The sequence below is a fragment of the Ostrea edulis genome, chromosome 8 (assembly GCF_947568905.1).
Source record: "Ostrea edulis chromosome 8, xbOstEdul1.1, whole genome shotgun sequence".
In the NCBI taxonomy this organism is placed as follows: domain Eukaryota; kingdom Metazoa; phylum Mollusca; class Bivalvia; order Ostreida; family Ostreidae; genus Ostrea; species Ostrea edulis.
Genome location: NC_079171.1, coordinates 52,965,869 through 52,984,063, shown reverse-complemented (window position 1 = coordinate 52,984,063; position 18,195 = coordinate 52,965,869). Strand labels below are relative to the sequence as shown.

The 18,195-nt window shown below is 35.0% G+C and overlaps 3 protein-coding genes across 3 annotated transcripts; all 3 read right to left on the bottom strand.

Annotated features, from left to right (window-relative positions):
* Positions 1–1,099: 1,099 nt before the first annotated feature.
* On the bottom strand, positions 1,100–2,935 carry LOC130049190 (uncharacterized). Its single transcript, XM_056146447.1, has 2 exons — positions 2,858–2,935; positions 1,100–2,600 (listed from the first exon to the last, which is right to left on the bottom strand). Exon 2 carries the CDS (start codon positions 2,395–2,397, stop codon positions 1,546–1,548), a length of 852 nt encoding a protein of 283 aa, XP_056002422.1. The 5' UTR covers positions 2,398–2,600; positions 2,858–2,935; the 3' UTR covers positions 1,100–1,545.
* Positions 2,936–11,791: 8,856 nt separating this feature from the next.
* On the bottom strand, positions 11,792–14,121 carry LOC125661415 (uncharacterized). The gene is made up of 5 exons (XM_056146445.1): positions 13,939–14,121; positions 13,150–13,282; positions 12,910–13,063; positions 12,599–12,738; positions 11,792–12,034 (listed from the first exon to the last, which is right to left on the bottom strand). The coding sequence occupies exons 1-4, from the start codon at positions 14,098–14,100 to the stop codon at positions 12,609–12,611; spliced, it is 579 nt and encodes a 192-aa protein (XP_056002420.1). The 5' UTR covers positions 14,101–14,121; the 3' UTR covers positions 11,792–12,034; positions 12,599–12,608.
* LOC125674046 (uncharacterized) lies at positions 13,939–17,983 on the bottom strand. Its single transcript, XM_056147708.1, has 8 exons — positions 17,930–17,983; positions 17,343–17,556; positions 16,981–17,161; positions 16,644–16,873; positions 15,796–16,103; positions 15,429–15,581; positions 14,688–15,267; positions 13,939–14,575 (listed from the first exon to the last, which is right to left on the bottom strand). The coding sequence occupies exons 1-7, from the start codon at positions 17,981–17,983 to the stop codon at positions 15,028–15,030; spliced, it is 1,380 nt and encodes a 459-aa protein (XP_056003683.1). The 3' UTR covers positions 13,939–14,575; positions 14,688–15,027.
* Between the last annotated feature and the right edge of the window lie 212 nt (positions 17,984–18,195).

Genomic DNA, 18,195 nt, shown 5'->3' with positions numbered 1-18,195 from the left:
AAAACTAGGACAGCAGACAGTAAATAGTGATCTTTTACTGCCTTGCGAGTGAGCTAACTTTTCTAGTGATCTAGTAGTCTCTATTTTGCAATGTGTTGTTTTTTTGGGGTTTTTTTTTTTTATTTTTATTTTTTTTATTTTGTTATTTTGAGGCGAAAAGTACCTAATATTATAATTTTGCCGACTTTTCGTTATTTCGGGACGAAAAGTAGCTAAATATCGTTTTGTTGTCTTTCCGCCTCGAAATAACAAAAAGATGATAATGTGTAAAATGGCACAAATCAGCCACCGTACTTAGCCACTAGGCTAGCCGCTACTAATGACACAAATCAGCCACCGTACTTAGCCACTAGAATGACACAAATCAGCCACCGTACTTAGCCACTAGGCTAGCTGCTACTAATGACACAAATCAGCCACCGTACTTAGCCACTAGGCTAGCTGCTACTAATGACACAAATCAGCCACCGTACTTAGCCACTAGAATGACACAAATCAGCCACCGTACTTAGCCACTAGAATGACACAAATCAGCCACCGTACTTAGCCACTAGGCTAGCCGCTACTAATGACACAAATCAGCCACCGTACTTAGCCACTAGGCTAGCTGCTACTAATGACACAAATCAGCCACCGTACTTAGCCACTAGGCTAGCTGCTACTAATGACACAAATCAGCCACCGTACTTAGCCACTAGGCTAGCTGCTACTAATGACACAAATCAGCCATCGTACTTAGCCACTAGGCTAGCCGCTACTAATGACACACATCAGCCACCGTACTTAGCCACTAGGCTAGCTGCTACTAATGGCACAAATCAGCCACCGTACTTAGCCACTAGGCTAGCCGCTACTAATGACACAAATCAGCCACCGTACTTAGCCACCAGGCTAGCCGCTGCTAATGACACAAATCAGCCACCGTACTTAGCCACCAGGCTAGCCTCTACTAATGGCACACATCAGCCACCGTACTTAGCCACCAGGCTAGCCGCTACTAATGGCACACATCAGCCACCGTACTTAGCCACTAGGCTAGCCGCTATGATCTTGAACGCAGTCCAGGTTAGTTATACATCATAAACACATGGCTGTAATGTACACAGGATTGTAATGTACACCGGGCTGTAATGTACACAGAACTGTAATTAACACATGGCTGTAATTAACACATGGCAGTAATGTACACAGGACTGTAATGTACACATGGCTGTAATGTACACAGGGATGTAATGTATACAGGGATGTAATGCACACAAGACTGTAATTAACACAGGGCTGTAATTAACACAGGGCTGTAAAATACACAGGGCTGTAACTAACACGTGGCTGTATTTAAGAAGCAACTGTAATTAACACACAGCTGTAATTATTAACACACTCTGTTGATATCAGTATTTAGATATGTAATGAACACGGTGATTTGATTTGAAATGGCATTAATGCTGTTCAGATGTGTAATTAACACTATGTTGAGATGTGTGATTAAAGCTGTTTTGAAATGTGTAATTAACACTGTGTTGAGGTCTGTAATTAACACTGTGTTTATAGATATTGGATTTTCTTCACTTTAGCAGTGTTTAACTCAGCCACAAAGAGGTTGTCTCCGTTGTCCACACATAAACCGAATGGACGGAGTAAATCACAGTGAATGTAACGGAGGAACTGTCCGTCCTGATCCAAAATATGGATACAGTCATTGTTAATGTCTGCTGTCAGGATGTGACTCTGGTTGTCTGTAGCGATACCAACTGGTTCAAATGATTCCTTACTATTAGATGGATGACCAGTGTATCTAAATCGGAGTTTTCCTGACTGATTGACCACCACTACTGCACAACCCTCACGGTCAGCCACACAGATATCCAAGTTCCTGTTTTCACTGATGCATTTAGTGTTAATGATATGATCCCCAGATGAATAGAGAGGACGACTCTGATCATCAAACTGAATGCTTTGTTTCTCTGTGGAGCCGGAGTAACGCACGACTTTGCATTTTTCGTAATCATCACTGTCCATGGTAACCAGGAGATCATCAGAGGTGGTACTGCAGACAAAGAGAGGTTTCCACCCATGTAGTGTGATCACGGTCTGTATCTGTTTATTCTTTACTAGGTTTATAGTTTTATCATAATAGTCAGTATAAACAAGATCCCCCTCCAGTGTCACTGCAATGTCCTGTAACCAGTTCCCTGACTTGGTTTGTATTGATGTCAGTAGTTTACTCTGGAGGTTGTGTACCTTCATGATTTTGTTATTCCCACATGTCCAGACTTCTTCACTGAGACAGCCAACACTATATAGATATCTATACCCAGTGTTTATGGTGGCGGTGAGGCGCGGGTCGTCAAGCAGTGGTTTGACTGGAGGAGACGATACAGCTTCTGCTGACTTCATTGTGTCGCCATGTTCTTTTCTCACAGTAATTTTCAAAGCGATTATGGGAGTTTTCGGGTAGTTCAGAGTAGACTTCGAGTAAACAGGGCACGACTTTGTGTGTTTTACACGGATCCTAGAGATGCTCCCCAACACAGGCCTTGCATAGGTTTATATGACAAAGTTGACCATTACTCTGATGCCGGGGTCACACGAGCAGTTTACTGTTAATGAAAAAGGAATCTTAATTAATGATTTTAATAGAATTGACAAGCTAGAATTACAATACATATGATAAAAAAAACCACTGCGGTCATTAATTCTAATATTTCAAATGAAATGATACTGTATACGAGAAATCAATATATACCCCCCCCCCCCACCCCCATCCCCTCCTAGTATCAAAGTGAGCAGATCTATACCCGATTGATAACACAAATATCGATATTAGTGGCACTGCAATATTTATATTTTGTCTCACCTGAAATCCAACATGGCCTCTCTGTTATTTTTGTCTTCCGTCTAGTCCTGAGAATTAAATACCTGTGCGGCGTGTCAGCTTGTTTACACTACCAACGTGTTATCGCTTGACTAAATCTACAGCTTGGTTTGTTTTGACCTAGTTCATGTTCGGAAGCTTCATGTATCTCATCATTTGTAAACGTCAGAAGATATATTCATTCCTTTGTAGTAACATTAGACGCCATGCATGAAAATACAGCACTATTGATTGGAGAGAGAGAGAGAGAGAGAGAGAGAGAGAGAGAGAGAGAGAGAGAGAGCAGTTTGGGTTTGAGAGAAAAAACCCGGCTGAATCGAACTAAGCCGGGTATGCCCGCGACGCGCTAAATATCAAGTGATCCATCTAAAGCACAGTAGTGAAAATGTTGTCTTTCTATCGTCTAAACATTATTTGGCATATTAATGATCAACACTTTTACAAGCCATGTTTATTTTCCCAGTGTACCCAGATTAAAAGAATTGTGTCTTAGAGTAAGCCATTCTCGATACCTGCGCTTATCATTTTTTTTTTCCCCGGCTCAATCGGCTCAGCCAGAGGGACGCGTGTGCAATCCCGGTTCACAATTAAGTGTGTCGCCGATCATCGTCGGGTTACTCGAGTGTGTCGGATTGTAGAATCAAGTATGCTAATATGTACAGTGGGAATTCGTTTTCTAATGCGCACATTAATTCAATTATTGCTTTCTTTAATTGAATTAATGTGCGCATTAAGTCAATTATTGTTCTAATCAAATGAATTAATGCGCTTCAATTCAATTATTGCTCTCATCAATTGAATTAATGCGCGCATCAATTGAATTAATGAGAGCAATAACTGATTTAATGCGCGCATTCATTCAATTAATGCACTCTTCAATTCAATTGATGCGCTCATCAATTGAATTAATGAGAGTAATAATAGATTTGATGTGCGCATTAATTCCGTAGAAATATTGCTCGCAATAATTAATTTAGAGCTCGGTATAAATAATTTGATGATCTCTTTAAAGAGATCATTAACTCAATTGTGGATATGTTGAATTGAAGATATCTTTAATTATATAGTTGCTCTCTCTAAAAGAATTATTGCTGTCTTCAAATGAATTAAAGATGTCATTAATTCAATTGAAGAGAGCAATAATTGAATCAATGCGCGCATTAAATCAATTGTTGCTCTCGTCAAATGAATTAATGCGCGCATCAATTCAATTATTGCTCTCATCAATTGATTTAATGTGCGCATTATATTAATTATTGCTCTCTTCAATTGAATTGTAGCGCCCATCAATTCAATTGTTGATATCATTAATTCATTTGAAGAGATCACTAATTCAATTAAAGCGAGCATCAATTCAGCTGAAGAATTCATTATATCATCAATTCAATTAATGCGCGCAATAATTCAGAATTGAAGATATCATTAATTATTTGAAGAGATCTTTAATTAAATTGTTGCGCGCATCAAATGAATTGATATCTTCAAAAAATTGAAGATATCTTCAATTATTTGAGTTTATGTTAATTTGTCGCTCCATAGACATTAAACAATATTCAATCAATCAATCATTCATTGTAACAATCTTTAAAAAAAAAACAATTGCTCCCAACGGAAAAAAAATCTATAACAAAATTTCGAATGTCTTCACTCTCTTTGAACATTGAGAAGGGCAGGCATAAAAATATTTCAAGAAGTGATAAGATTTGTACAATATGTAACCTTGTAAATGAGTTAGAAGACGAATTTCATTGTATTTTAAATGTTCTTTTTATTACGTTTTAAGAATTAAATATATTTAAAAAAAAATATAACAAGAAACCCAGTATCTTCAAATTAGTAAAGCTTCTTGTTGTAAATAATACAAAAGAACTCAATAAGTTAGGAAAGTTCCTACAACAGGCTACAGTGTAATCTATGAAACCCTGTACTTGCAAATATATTATTCACGGGTATTGTTAATGTATGTTGAAATGCATTGATTTTATATCCTCAAAATATTGTATCTGTATGTCTACTCACCCTCTACTGTCTTATTTGTATATATTTGTAAATATTTTGTATTTATAACCGATGAGCTGTATAGCTTAAGGAAATAAAGAATCTGAATCTGAAATGCAAATTTATTAAACTGTGTAGTTCATATTTCGTAGAATATACATGTACGAGCCATTCTCTCACCAGAGGGCGCGTTACGCAAGCTTCACATGCGAGGAGCGCACGGAACTCTGGGTAAAGAATGATGTACGAGCAAGTTCGGAACGCTTCAGGAAAGGCTGAATGCATCCGAATCTTCCATTCCGGAGGCATGATACATTACAAAATGTTGTTGAGATTGTTACAGAATTGGATAAAAAGAAATTCCAAGTACCTGCATGTTTTAGTTATTGCAGAGATCAGAGGGACCCCATTGGAAATAAGCTATATGGCTTCATGGGTTATCCTTGGCATAGGCATATACATTAATTTACTCACTGTGCTCTTAAAGTCAAATAGCTGTTAAAATTTACCTTTTTATCTTATGTATTTAACATCAACTTTTGTTTTAACTATGTGTTCCTCTGTGATATGGTCTTTTATTTATATTGTATATGTACCTATTCCTAAATAAATAAACTTTAAAAAAAATTCAAGAATTAGATAGCAAGTTAGGTGATAAAACATGTATTGCATGGCTTCTCGGGGAATCATCAGACTGTTGTCCCTCGGTAGGGAAGAAGATCTGTATTGATGTGACAGGGTGATATTTTTCTAAAGTAAATATATTATTTCATTATTTAGATTATGAAGATTAGTACATGACAAAAGTTGTCTTTACTTTTAATTTATTTTATGTACAACTTAATAGTATATGCAAATATCTCTAAAGTTATTTATAGATTATGAGATCATAATGGTCAGTAATAGCACCATGTAAATATTTATAGAATATAGAACTCTCCAATTTCATTGGTTGTCTAAGTTCCCTCTCTTTACTATTGTTCACATTTTGAATTGTCTTCTAAGAGTATAGAAGTGTTTTCTAGAAGATTTTCCAGAAGATTTTCCTAGTACAATTCGACTGTAAGTAAATATGACTTTCTTTTGAGTTTTTATGATATATATAATTCAAAGTACATGTGCTTACTTTGAATTAATACATTTGCTGAATAGTTAGATTTTATGCATTTTCTATGATGGTAATTGAGTAAGAGTGATCATATGCATTTCTACATTATCTTTAAGTTATCAATTACAACTAAAGAGTAAAATGTTTATCAGTATGAATGTATATTAAAACTATAAATCATGATTGAATCAAATGTAATAGTTTAAATATGTTATGTGTGAATGTCAGAGTGTTCGAGTAGTATTCAGCTATTTTTACTTTTTATGATTTCCTTGTGTGAATAAGTAATGTAACATTAGTTTCACACAAGTATTTGATATTTCATTATTTCTATATAGATTTATTACCAGCATATAGAATATTCTGGACCTGACCAGAAATTTGGCTCTGTGTCACACATAGGTATGACATTGCATTTTTTTGTATATTCTTTGCATTATGATAAGTTCTGAATATTCTTATCAAGTTGATTATATAGTCTATGATTAATTAAGTGCAATAGTCGAGTAAGATAAATCTATTTATTATTTATACCATATAGTATTCAATAGTCAAATATATCTTTATAAGCACTATTAAGGGGAATAACTCTTGATTGTAAACTGTGCTGAGCAAATGAGTTTTCTTTGTTGATATTTTTATACTATATGTTTTAATTCATGATATATATTATATGTGATATTCTTGTTATATATTTCAGAGTTAATTAGAAAAGAATACAAACTCTTATAGAACCCTACCATTGGTGTTGAGTTGTTTATATACCTATAAAATCCACACTATTACACTGAGAAATGTTGCGCAAGGCCGAAAAGTGTATAATGTTTACTTTTCCAATTCCACACTACTCATTAAGACCCATGAATGATGACAAGACAACCACAAGAAAACTTTCTGCATTTTCATTTTACCCTCCACTGTACAGATGTGTACACCTCGTGTTTATCTTTCATTTTACCCTCCACTGTACAGATGTGTACACCTCGAGTTTGTCTTTCAATCAGTACCCCAGTCCATTTAACTCTAGCTTTAATGTATTCTCCACCTTAAAAGTTTCCAATCACTCAAAGCGTGAACTGTTTCCAATTGACACCTGCAACAACTTCCCATGAGCGTCGATTCAAAGTCAACGTGTCAATTTTAATCATGGGGCAATCTTATTAAAATCAGATGTCTTAGATCCGCGCTGTATATTCTGTGTAAGTATATGGCGCAGATCTAAGAAGTTTGATTTTAATTAGATTGGAGCAGGGTGCGGTTGACAGCAGGATATGAGAGACGGGACAAGGTTGAATGTTTTGTTCAAGGAAATGTCACACTACAGACATACAGTAATTCACAAACTCAAGTAAATATCATACTACATACATATATACAGTAATTCACAAACTCAAAGAAATGCCACACTACAGACATACAGTAATTCACACACTCAAGTAAATGTCACACTACAGACAGACAGTAATTCACAAACTCAAGGGAATGTCACACTACAGACAGACATACAGTAATTCACAAACCCAAGGAAATGTCACACTACAGGCATACAGTAATTCACAAACCCAAGGAAATGTCATACTACAGACAGACAGTAATTCACAAACCCAAGGAAATGTCACACTACAGACAGACAGTAATTCACAAACTCAAGGAAATATCACACTACACACAGTAATTCACAAACTCAAGGAAATATCGCACTACAGACAGACAGACAGTAATTCACAAACTCAAGGAAATATCGCACTACAGACAAACAGACAGCAATTCACAAACCCAAGGAAATGTCACACTACACACAGACATACAGTAATTCACAAACTCAAGTAAATGTCACACTACAGACAGACAGTAATTCATAAACTCAAGGGAATGTCACACTACAGACAGACATACAGTAATTCACAAACCCAAGGAAATGTCACACTACAGACATACAGTAATTCACAAACCCAAGGAAATGTCATACTACAGACAGACAGTAATTCACAAACCCAAGGAAATGTCACACTACAGACAGACAGTAATTCACAAACTCAAGGAAATATCACACTACACACAGTAATTCACAAACTCAAGGAAATATCGCACTACAGACAGACAGACAGTAATTCACAAACTCAAGGAAATATCGCACTACAGACAAACAGACAGCAATTCACAAACCCAAGGAAATGTCACACTACACACAGACATACAGTAATTCACAAACTCAAGGAAATATCGCACTACAGACAAACAGACAGCAATTCACAAACTCAAGGAAATATCGCACTACAGACAACCAGACAGCAATTCACAAACTCAAGGAAATATCGCACTACAGACAAACAGACAGCAATTCACAAACCCAAGGAAATGTCACACTACACACAGACAGACAGTAATTCACAAACCCAAGGAAATGTCACACTACACATAAACAGACAGTAATTCACAAACCCAAGGAAATGTCGCACTACAGACAGACAGACAGACATACAGTAATTCACAAACCCAAGGAAATGTCGCACTACAGACAAACATACAGTAATTCACAAACTCAAGGAAATGTCACTCTACAGACAGTAATTCACAAACTCAAAGAAATGTCACACTACAAACAGACATACAGTAATTCACAAACTCAAAGAAATGTCACTCTACAGACAGTAATTCACAAACTCAAAGAAATGTCACACTACAGACAGACATACAGTAATTCACAAACTCAAGGAAATGTCACACTACAGACAGACAGTAATTCACAAACTCAAAGAAATGTCACACTACAGACAGACATACAGTAATTCACAAACTCAAAAAATGTCACACTACAGACAGACAAACAGTAATTCACAAACTCAAGGAAATGTCATACTACAGACAGACAGTAATTCACAAACCCAAGGAAATGTCACACTACAGACAGACAGACAGTAATTCACAAACTCAAGGAAATGTCACACTACAGACAGACATACAGTAATTCACAAACTCAAGGAAATGTCACACTACAGAGAGACAGACAGTAATTCACAAACTCAAAAAAGTCACACTACAGACAGACAGTAATTCACAAACCCAAGGAAATGTCACACTACAGACAGACAAACAGTAATTCACAAACTCAAAAAATGTCACACTACAGACAGACAGCAAGTCGCAAAATTCAAATTCCAGGTCCTGCTGCAACTGGTGTCAGCAATAATTGATATCATAATAATTATGATCATGGACATTTATATCGAGTCCTGTATCTTAAAAATATTGCCTTAGGCCTAGAAGAATTGGGTTTTATTTTCTAAGGTACCACCACATTAGACTAAACACGTCCATTAACAGTGAAAAAGATAGTACCTCCATTTTGGGGAGTGTTTTATGGAGTCAAAAGTTCAGTTTGGTCACTTAATTTTTTATGCATGTTTTATAAACACGTGTTCTAAAACATTGTTTAGGATTGTGATTCAAAATAAGTGTACATGTACCAAAAATAAACAAATAATGAAAATAAAATATTGAATAAATTGTTTACGTGGAAAGAGATATAACTCGTGCAACAGCTACCCGCCTGCCTCATGAAATGTTGAAATTTTTGACTTGGAAAAACTAAAGATTACCTTTTAGATATGGCTCTTAGTCATTGTCATTTTCTTTCAATCTTTATACCACTTATCAATCAAGCATGGATTAAAGTTTTGGATAGACAGGACAAAAACAATGGACCCCCAACTGTTGTAGCAGGGATATCAAAAAAACCTTCAATCCACTCAACCTGTGAACATTTTGTGTGGCCCTGCTACTCTCAAATAAGAATTTATTTTTAATTAATTTTTTGTATATTCCCATATAATACTTTGATTTCCTACAAAGGCCCAACCCTACGCCTGGGACCCCTGAATTGAACAAACTTGAATTTGTAGATGCTTGCCAATCTATGACTAATCATGACCCAGCTGTTGTTGAGATGAAAGTTTTTAAGATGGTTACCTATATATTTTTATGTAAACATTTGAATTATAATGGCCCCGAGTGTACTGCTCAAACTCGCAACCTCCCAAACAAATTACATACACCAACATGTATGCTAAGCATTTTATCTTAGTAAATCTGATAGACACAGTGTATTCCATGCTATGAATAATTATAACATTCACAACAACAGTCACTTATTAATTTATTACATGTAACAAGCTTCATATCGACTGGTCTAAACTATGACCCGTCCATAAAACAAATGCTGATCAGACTGACTCGAACAAGATTAACCACTGCTCAGGTTTTTTTCACTCTTCGATGTTCTAATATTGTCAGAGTCAGAAGGGCTTTAACAATTTCCTTTCTATCCTTTTTTCAGAAGGTAGTTGTACGGTTTGCTGTAGTACAGGATGGGTCTCTCTTCCTCTTTTAATCTAACTGAATCGCGTGATGATGTTCTAATTCTTGTCATTGTATCTTCCTTCACGAATAACCTCGTAAATGTGACCTGTAATGAAATATGGAGTAATGTACAGACACATATAGAGATAGCCTTCTGACAACACAGTATGTGAATCGTGACAAGACAGTATGTGAATCATGACATGACAGTATGTGAATCGTGACATAACAGTATGTGAATCATGACATAACAGTATGTGAATTGTGATAACATGACAGTATGTGAATTGCGACAACATGACAGTATGTGAATCGTGACATGACAGTATGTGAATCGCGACATGACAGTATGTGAATCGTGACATGACAGTATGTGAATCGTGACAACATGACAGTTTCGAAATTCATTGCCTTCCTTTACAGGATTCCTGTTCTCAATATCTCTACAATAAACCTAAACTGTGTGATGTATCTCAATATCTCTACAATAAACCTAAACTGTGTGATGTATCTCAATATCTCTATAATAAACCTAAACTGTGTGATGTATCTCAATATCTCTACAATAAACCTAAAGTGTGTGATATATGTCAATATCTCTATAATAAACCTAAACTGTGTGATGTATGTCAATATCTCTACAATAAAACTAAAGTGTCTGAGTGATGTATCTCAATATCTCTATAATAAACCTAAAGTGTGTGATGCATCTCAATATCTCTATAATAAACCTAAACTGTGTGATGCATCTCAATATCTCTATAATAAACCTAAACTGTGTGATGCATCTCAATATCTCTATAATAAACCTAAACTGTGTGATGCATCTCAATATCTCTACAATAAATCTAAACTGTGTAATGCATCTCAATATCTCTACAATAAACCTAAAGTGTGTGATGTATCTCAATATCTCTATAATAAACTTAAACTGTGTGATGCATCTCAATATCTCTATAATAAACCTAAACTGTGATGCATCTCAATATCTCTATAATAAACCAAAGGTGTCTGAGGTATCTCAATATCTCTATAATAAAACCTAAACTGTCAAAGCCTTATCTGCCTTGGTTCAAAAGATATAGCCCACGTAAAAGATTTTTTTTTAAAATAGGTTAAAGTCAAAGGTCAAGGTCAGAGGGTAAAAAGTCTTGGTCTCTTCATGAGCCATCTATATTTGAAATTGTAAAACCCTTTCCCCCATGGTTTAAAAGATACATGTATAGCCAATGTTAAAGGTTTTTCCTTGAAGTGTTACACCAACCCTGACACTGGGGTCATGACAATGGCTCTCAAGAAAGTTGTCCTGGTGAGCTAAAAGGTGTAACAGGAGGGGAGAGATCCAGCAGACCAGACTAGGATTCGAACCCAGGTACCATGAATCAGTTGTTCTATCATTGATTGATTGTATATTGTTTCTTTTCTCAACCCTCCACCCATCTTAGATCCACCATAACTTTTTCGAAAATGATTGGATCCTCATTTTCCGACAATGTGCACATCTACAAATGACAATGAAGCATTGTACAGATTTTCAAGTGTATCTAACAAGTCATACAGGAGGAGAAGCATTTTCAAGATTTTCAGACAGACGGACAGAAAGTACAAAAACAATATCTTCCCCCAGAAGAGGGGAGACATAATTAACATTGATTTTCAAATACAGAATTGGATATATATACAACTTTGTTAAGGTCGATCGATCCTCATGTGATGTCATAGGTTTTTGCAAAAATCTTAATAATTTAAACTTTGTGCCTGATAGAAATATATCTTTCTGGGGAATTTTATTCACTGGATATAATAAAAAATCTGGTAAACTAATAATACTGAAAAAGTTTATCTTTTGCATAGATAATCAATTATTTATGATTTAAAAAATATTGACAAGGGCAATAACTCCTATGCTGGAATTTCCTCTACTGGATGTCTATGATACATTGGTTACCCTAATATCCACAATTAATCTATACATATTTATGAATTAGCAGGTTTTTTTTAAAACTGTTGATCTTTAAATTTGGTCATTTCAACAAGTTTTTATCTATTTTTATTATTCTGTTTAACGAAAATGTGTGATTTTCTGATGTTGATGTATACTTCTGTTTTTGTATGTCTGACATCTTTAAAAAGATGGCAACATATACATTTTCTTTGGTTATTAATTAAATTAAACAATATTGAGTGGAAATTGATAAAGGTTTTCCACTTTTAACCATTAATATTGATAAGTCACATGAGGATGGAGCTACCTTAAGTAAGCTTCTTTTAGTTATGTTTTAAGGGACTGTTTGTTATGACAATGGGTCTTTTTTCTCCTGCCCTTCCTGCAGTGTTTCCTTTGGGCACAAAGTTGAAGGCTAAGCTCCTCTGAATTCGAAGTTGGTTTTCTTGGTAACTGTAAAATAAATAGTAGGTATGTCAAAGTTCAACAATAACTTTTTATAATTTTTACAAGAAACTGCTAGTAAACAAAAAGCACTATGCAAATAAATTGACTATTTAACATTGATTTTTACTTTTATCTCAATTACAGATTAGAAAGTTAAAAATAAGAATTGCAAAATACCCGAACTGGTGAACTGTTGGGTTGTCATGACGAGTACCCAATCCTCTGTGGCGACCAAAGTGCTCTTCAAGTGGGTCCTGACAGAAGACATTGCTCAAAACATATGGCACCCCCTGTTGAAACAGGTATCTTGTTGCCTCAATGAAGGATTTCACTGAAATAGATAATTGCACATAAATTAGGTTATGTGCGCAACTACATGTAATAGTGTAACATAATTAAACTAATCCTATAACTTACCTGTCATGATAATGCCCTCATGAGTTTGATACGAAATGAACATTTTGTTCTGCTCCGTCTTCTTATAGCCTGGTCGGGACCTCACAGAAATGAGCCACTGATTGAAATATTCTAAGACTTCATCCTCGAGGAACTGCAAAATTGATACATATACAGTGATCCCCCGTTATAATGCCAAAATTGTACCTCGGCAATTTTGGCATTATATCGGGGGAGGGGATATGTGTACAGGTGTCATAAAAAATCAAACAAATTTTATCTGCTACATCGTGCTTTGAATGCCTGGATAATCCCAGCGTCCAGTGGTCGTAAATGACTAGTAATGGTAGGGGTATTTAATGATTTCCAGTTTTTGTTTTACGTCCAACACGCTTAGACTTCAGTGTATCTGCCATACTCCGATTTCAAAAACAATACTGCGTTTTTGAACTCAGTAGATTATAATTTACATAACTTATAATCTGCTCCAAACTTTGATACCTTGGGGACTAATGGCGGATAATTGCCTAAGCCTGCTCACTGAAATTGTCCTGCCGTTGATTGGCGATAATTAGCGGGGGTGATTATAATGGTAATTGACCAAATCGTACCTGTAAATAGGTTGGCGGTATGCGGGGGATGACAATATAAGGAGGTTTTACATAGTGAGGAAAACAGGACTTTGAACTTTTTTGGTGATATGCGGGGGTGGCATTACAGCGGGGGATCACTGTATTATCAATATAAATGCATTATTCAAGGTCCCTTCATATTTCTGGCAGTAACTTCCACTGATTGAGTTATTATTACCTGAAATCTTGGGTCATTTTGTGAAGTGTAGGGTGCTACATCTGGTTTTCTCTGGAACACAGACTCCCTCAATGACAGCACATTCAGGCAATCAAAAAATCGGTTCACCAAACTGAAGAACCTAGCTGTCTCTGACACCTCTGGGCCATAATAAGCACGCATGACCTGTGCCACAGAGTTACGTAAAACCTAATAACAAAATTGTACAGATTACAGTATGAAAATGGAAACATTGATAACTTGTATCTGCATTCAATTTGGGGTTTTTTCCATACATTTTGCGCATGAATATAACAATTTTGAAATCAAAGCCAAGACATTATGCATGTACATGTATTTTCAATTGTCATTATGCAAATGCTTAGGAAATATTTGTTTGGGGATTTCTTTTTAAAATATGCAATGGACATCTTACATTTGCATACTTCTAAAAAGTTTTAAAACTCAAAAATATTTATTAAATGATATGCACTTTACTATATTGAATCATTACCTGAACTGCCAGTTTGACAGACATGGTGGAAGCTGGTGTCAGGTACACATGATAATGGGTTAGTTTTGTTCTGTACAACTGGCCCCTTGTCTCATCATTATATATATCCATCACATGAGACCACAGAATGAACCGACCATTATTCTGTTTAAAAATGTATACACAGGACATAAATGCACAACTGCATGTAGGTAAATTGTGTGGACATTCAAAAACTTGTATGGTGTTTAAGCACTTAAAAGGTATTTCTACTTACCCAGAGGTACCTTGATCCACCTGTCTTTGATCTGTAGACATTGTTTCTTATTGTCTTCACAAGGTGGGGAGCATCAGAGATAAAATAAATATATCTGTCCTCCTCAGTGAATACATTCTTTGTTTTGAAGACAACTGGTTCATTTCCTACTTTGTGTATTCGATACAACCTCTGATTGGCAGAGACTTTATTACTAGTTGATGTTATTACCTGAATATGATAAAAAAAATAAACCATCCTCAGATATCTGGTGTATTATGAGACACATTTTTAGTGGGATGAAAACTAATGAAATATAAACTGTATCATTATTGCAGCAATGATCTTCAGCTAATAGTTATTATATTGGTCTGGTATTTAAATTGATAGTCTTATTTAAATCAAAGTACAAATATGCAAAATTCCATACTTTCAGTTCACATGTCATTACTAAGTATGCCACAACACTCCAAAAGAGAGGATATAATTCATCGGCAGTGGAAGTTCTGGTAGGAAAATGGCCAATACTCATTTTTATGTGGGAATTAATGCCAACAACCATGAAAACCAGCACATGGGTTGCAATTTTCATTGACTCATCCTACAATATACAAAATAAATCAATGAAAGGGAGAATGGAAATTAATTTAAATATGTATTAATAGGAGAAGATGAAGAAAAAAATAAGGTTTTTTCCCCATATCTTACTTTCAACTTATACCCGTACTTTATATACATTTAAATATCATGTATGATATTTACCTCGTTGAATGTCCAAGTATCTGGATTTGTGAATCCGATGACTTGGCCACTCCGTCTGTCATACACCAGGTCGGACTTTATTTTCATTTCGTCATGAAGGAGAGCAACAAATCTCTTCTCGGAGGGAAGGTCTGCTGCGATCTTTCTTAGTTCCTGTAAAGTATATATGTTGACTGTATTTCATATTAGAAAATAAATCAAATGTCCCCTGTTTACAAAATATTCCTTCAAAAATCGGTGATCTAATTGAGTTCTTATAGTTTTTAATTTGTAAAATCAATATGAGAATAAATCATATTTCAAATAAATCAAGTGAAAATAACCCAAATCATTGATTTAGTGTCAGATCTACTAGCTCAAAACATACCTCAAACACATGTGGTTGAAAGCCAGTTGCTGGTGTTATAACATTGGTATAGTCCCTCAATGTTGATTTGTTTGGTAGTTTTAAAACACCAGATTCTTTAATGGCCTCATATGCTCGAGAACTTTGATACTGCAAGAAAATGGCAAATCGTATCATCATGGGATGCCACCTCATACCCTTTGGATTGGATTGAAATGCCTTTTTCTGCTCCTTCCAAAACAATTCCAAAAAGTTGTCTTCTGGAGGATTGTTTTCTATTGAAGAATAAAGTCCCTCTCCCACTTCATTTGTTACTGTCTCCGTCATACCTACATTAAATGAACAAAAGAAGAAATTTAATTAAAGGTTTTAAAAAGTTATCAAACACATATACTGTAATCTGCATACATGTAAGCTAAATCAAGACAATATTCAGTATAATTTTGGTACCACCCTACAATTAAAACCCTTACCACTAGGATCATGAAATTCACAATTTGGAAGAGGCATTTCTGCTCCACGTTAATGCATTTGATTTTTCTAAAAGATTGTGTGATTATAGAAAAAAAATTTTTACTACTGGTCAATTATTGCCCCATGCACCCCTATGACACCAGGGATGGAGGAATCCTGATACCTACAATTAATATCCCCCTGTCCCAAAGATGCTTCATACCCAATTTGAAAAGAATACGTAGTAAAATGTTCAATTGTTAAAATGACAACAGACACTGACCAATTGAGCACTAAACTAACACTTGAAGTATTAAATTAAGTAATGAAGCTAATTGCAAATCATCATAATGTTTTGAAATCTGTATATGTAATATTTTCCCCTTAACAATTAAGATAGACAGGTTTATAAGTACCATTTGTCAGGGATTGTACTTGAGCTTGAATCTCTCTGAAGCTATATTTGGATGCCTTGACTTCCTTAATCAAGTCCTCTTTGGACAGGCGAGAGAGTGGTGTTTTGGGGTGAATTGTGATCTGCATAGTCGATGATTTTCCATCACTAGCGCTCCCACGTAAACTAGTACAGGCTGAGCAGACGGGTGTGGATTCATCTGAGATCAAACCTCCAGAACATCTTTGAGATCTATTAATAATACATGTACATGTATATAATCTGTCATTTAAAATCAGCATATAGATCACCACATGCTTTAATTTTCAATTTCTTATCCAATATTGAATGAATTTTACCTAACAACAGTTTCCACTTCAGGTTTAACATTCCTCACAACAGTAGAAACAAATCTAAAACAGTTTTCCTTATAACTACCATCAGGTAACCCTGCACACTTTCTGATGTTGTCAATTTCTTGGAGGAATTTACTGATGGAAATCTTCCTTAAATTTGTTTCCTTATTCTTCAAAAGTACCTCTGCATTAAAATAATTCAATGTAAGTTAAAGTAAATTAAATCATGTGATGTTAAATGTTCATGCAATATACAATCCATTTGCTGGATATTACTATTCATACATTGCATTCCTAGAAAATAAATATATTTCATGTTACTAGTTTTGGTAATTTGGATTAATTGTTTATCAACTTGTTTTTACCCCCAAATCGGACAATGACATTTAAGTTAATGTCTACTGTGATTGTCTTTTCCAGTGATCTTGATGTCTGGTCATACATTCCAAAAACAAGGATGTTGTCATCTGTCTTCAGAATACTCCAGCCATGAAGGTCCTTAACATGAATACTTTTCTGTAGATCAGACAGAGATAAATAGGTCACTCTCTCAAGGACAGGTGGTGATGGACGTTTCGTCTATAAAATATAAAGATCACAAAATGAGTATGAAAATACATAGTAATTTCTAAATGCTTTTTATGCAAGCAATACTTATTGCTCTTTAAAAGGAATCAAAGTTGGTCAAAATTTGTTGTATAAATGATATAAATTACAAATTATCATTTTGAGAGTTTTTAAAACAACATTACAACAAGTCTGACTATATAAAAAGAAATCCATCAAAATTGAGTTACTCATAAATTATCAATAGTATAATATTTTGATGATTAAAACAAACACAATAAAATGATATGTAACTTGTAAAGTAAAAGTGAATTCAATGAAAATGTAACAGTAAAATAAAGTTTTAAAAAATCCATTAATTTCATTGGTAAACAGGATTGTTTACCTCTATAAAAATGATCTGCCATAAGATGTTTGTCACAATTCTATAAATGAGCATTTATCATATACTGTACCCTTTTTCAAATATTTTTACCCCCCCCCCCCCCTTTTTTTAATCATTAATTAATTCTCAAAGAGTTCAACATCTTTTGACAAATCATTTTCTCATAACTTGTGAATAAATAAATCAGCTTTATTTTTCAAATTTGCAAATGTCTAAACTGAAAGAGAAACCAATCTTTTGCTCATATACCGGTGGATGTCTGGGCG

What these genes read in the sequence shown, in the direction of transcription:
- LOC130049190 (XM_056146447.1), bottom strand. Translation starts at nt 2,397, where the DNA reads ATGAAGTCAGCAGAAGCTGTATCGTCTCCTCCAGTCAAACCACTGCTT.
- LOC125661415 (XM_056146445.1), bottom strand. Translation starts at nt 14,100, where the DNA reads ATGCGTGCTTATTATGGCCCAGAGGTGTCAGAGACAGCTAGGTTCTTC. An exon ending in AAAATGACCCAAGATTTCAG is followed by an intron (nt 13,283 to 13,938) that starts GTAATAATAACT and finishes TCAATTTTGCAG; the next exon opens with TTCCTCGAGGATGAAGTCTT. An exon ending in CCAACAGTTCACCAGTTCGG is followed by an intron (nt 12,739 to 12,909) that starts GTATTTTGCAAT and finishes TTTATTTTACAG; the next exon opens with TTACCAAGAAAACCAACTTC.
- LOC125674046 (XM_056147708.1), bottom strand. Translation starts at nt 17,983, where the DNA reads ATGCTCATTTATAGAATTGTGACAAACATCTTATGGCAGATCATTTTT. An exon ending in GGCAGATCATTTTTATAGAG is followed by an intron (nt 17,557 to 17,929) that starts GTAAACAATCCT and finishes TATATTTTATAG; the next exon opens with ACGAAACGTCCATCACCACC. An exon ending in AGTACAATCCCTGACAAATG is followed by an intron (nt 16,104 to 16,643) that starts GTACTTATAAAC and finishes CATTTAATGTAG; the next exon opens with GTATGACGGAGACAGTAACA.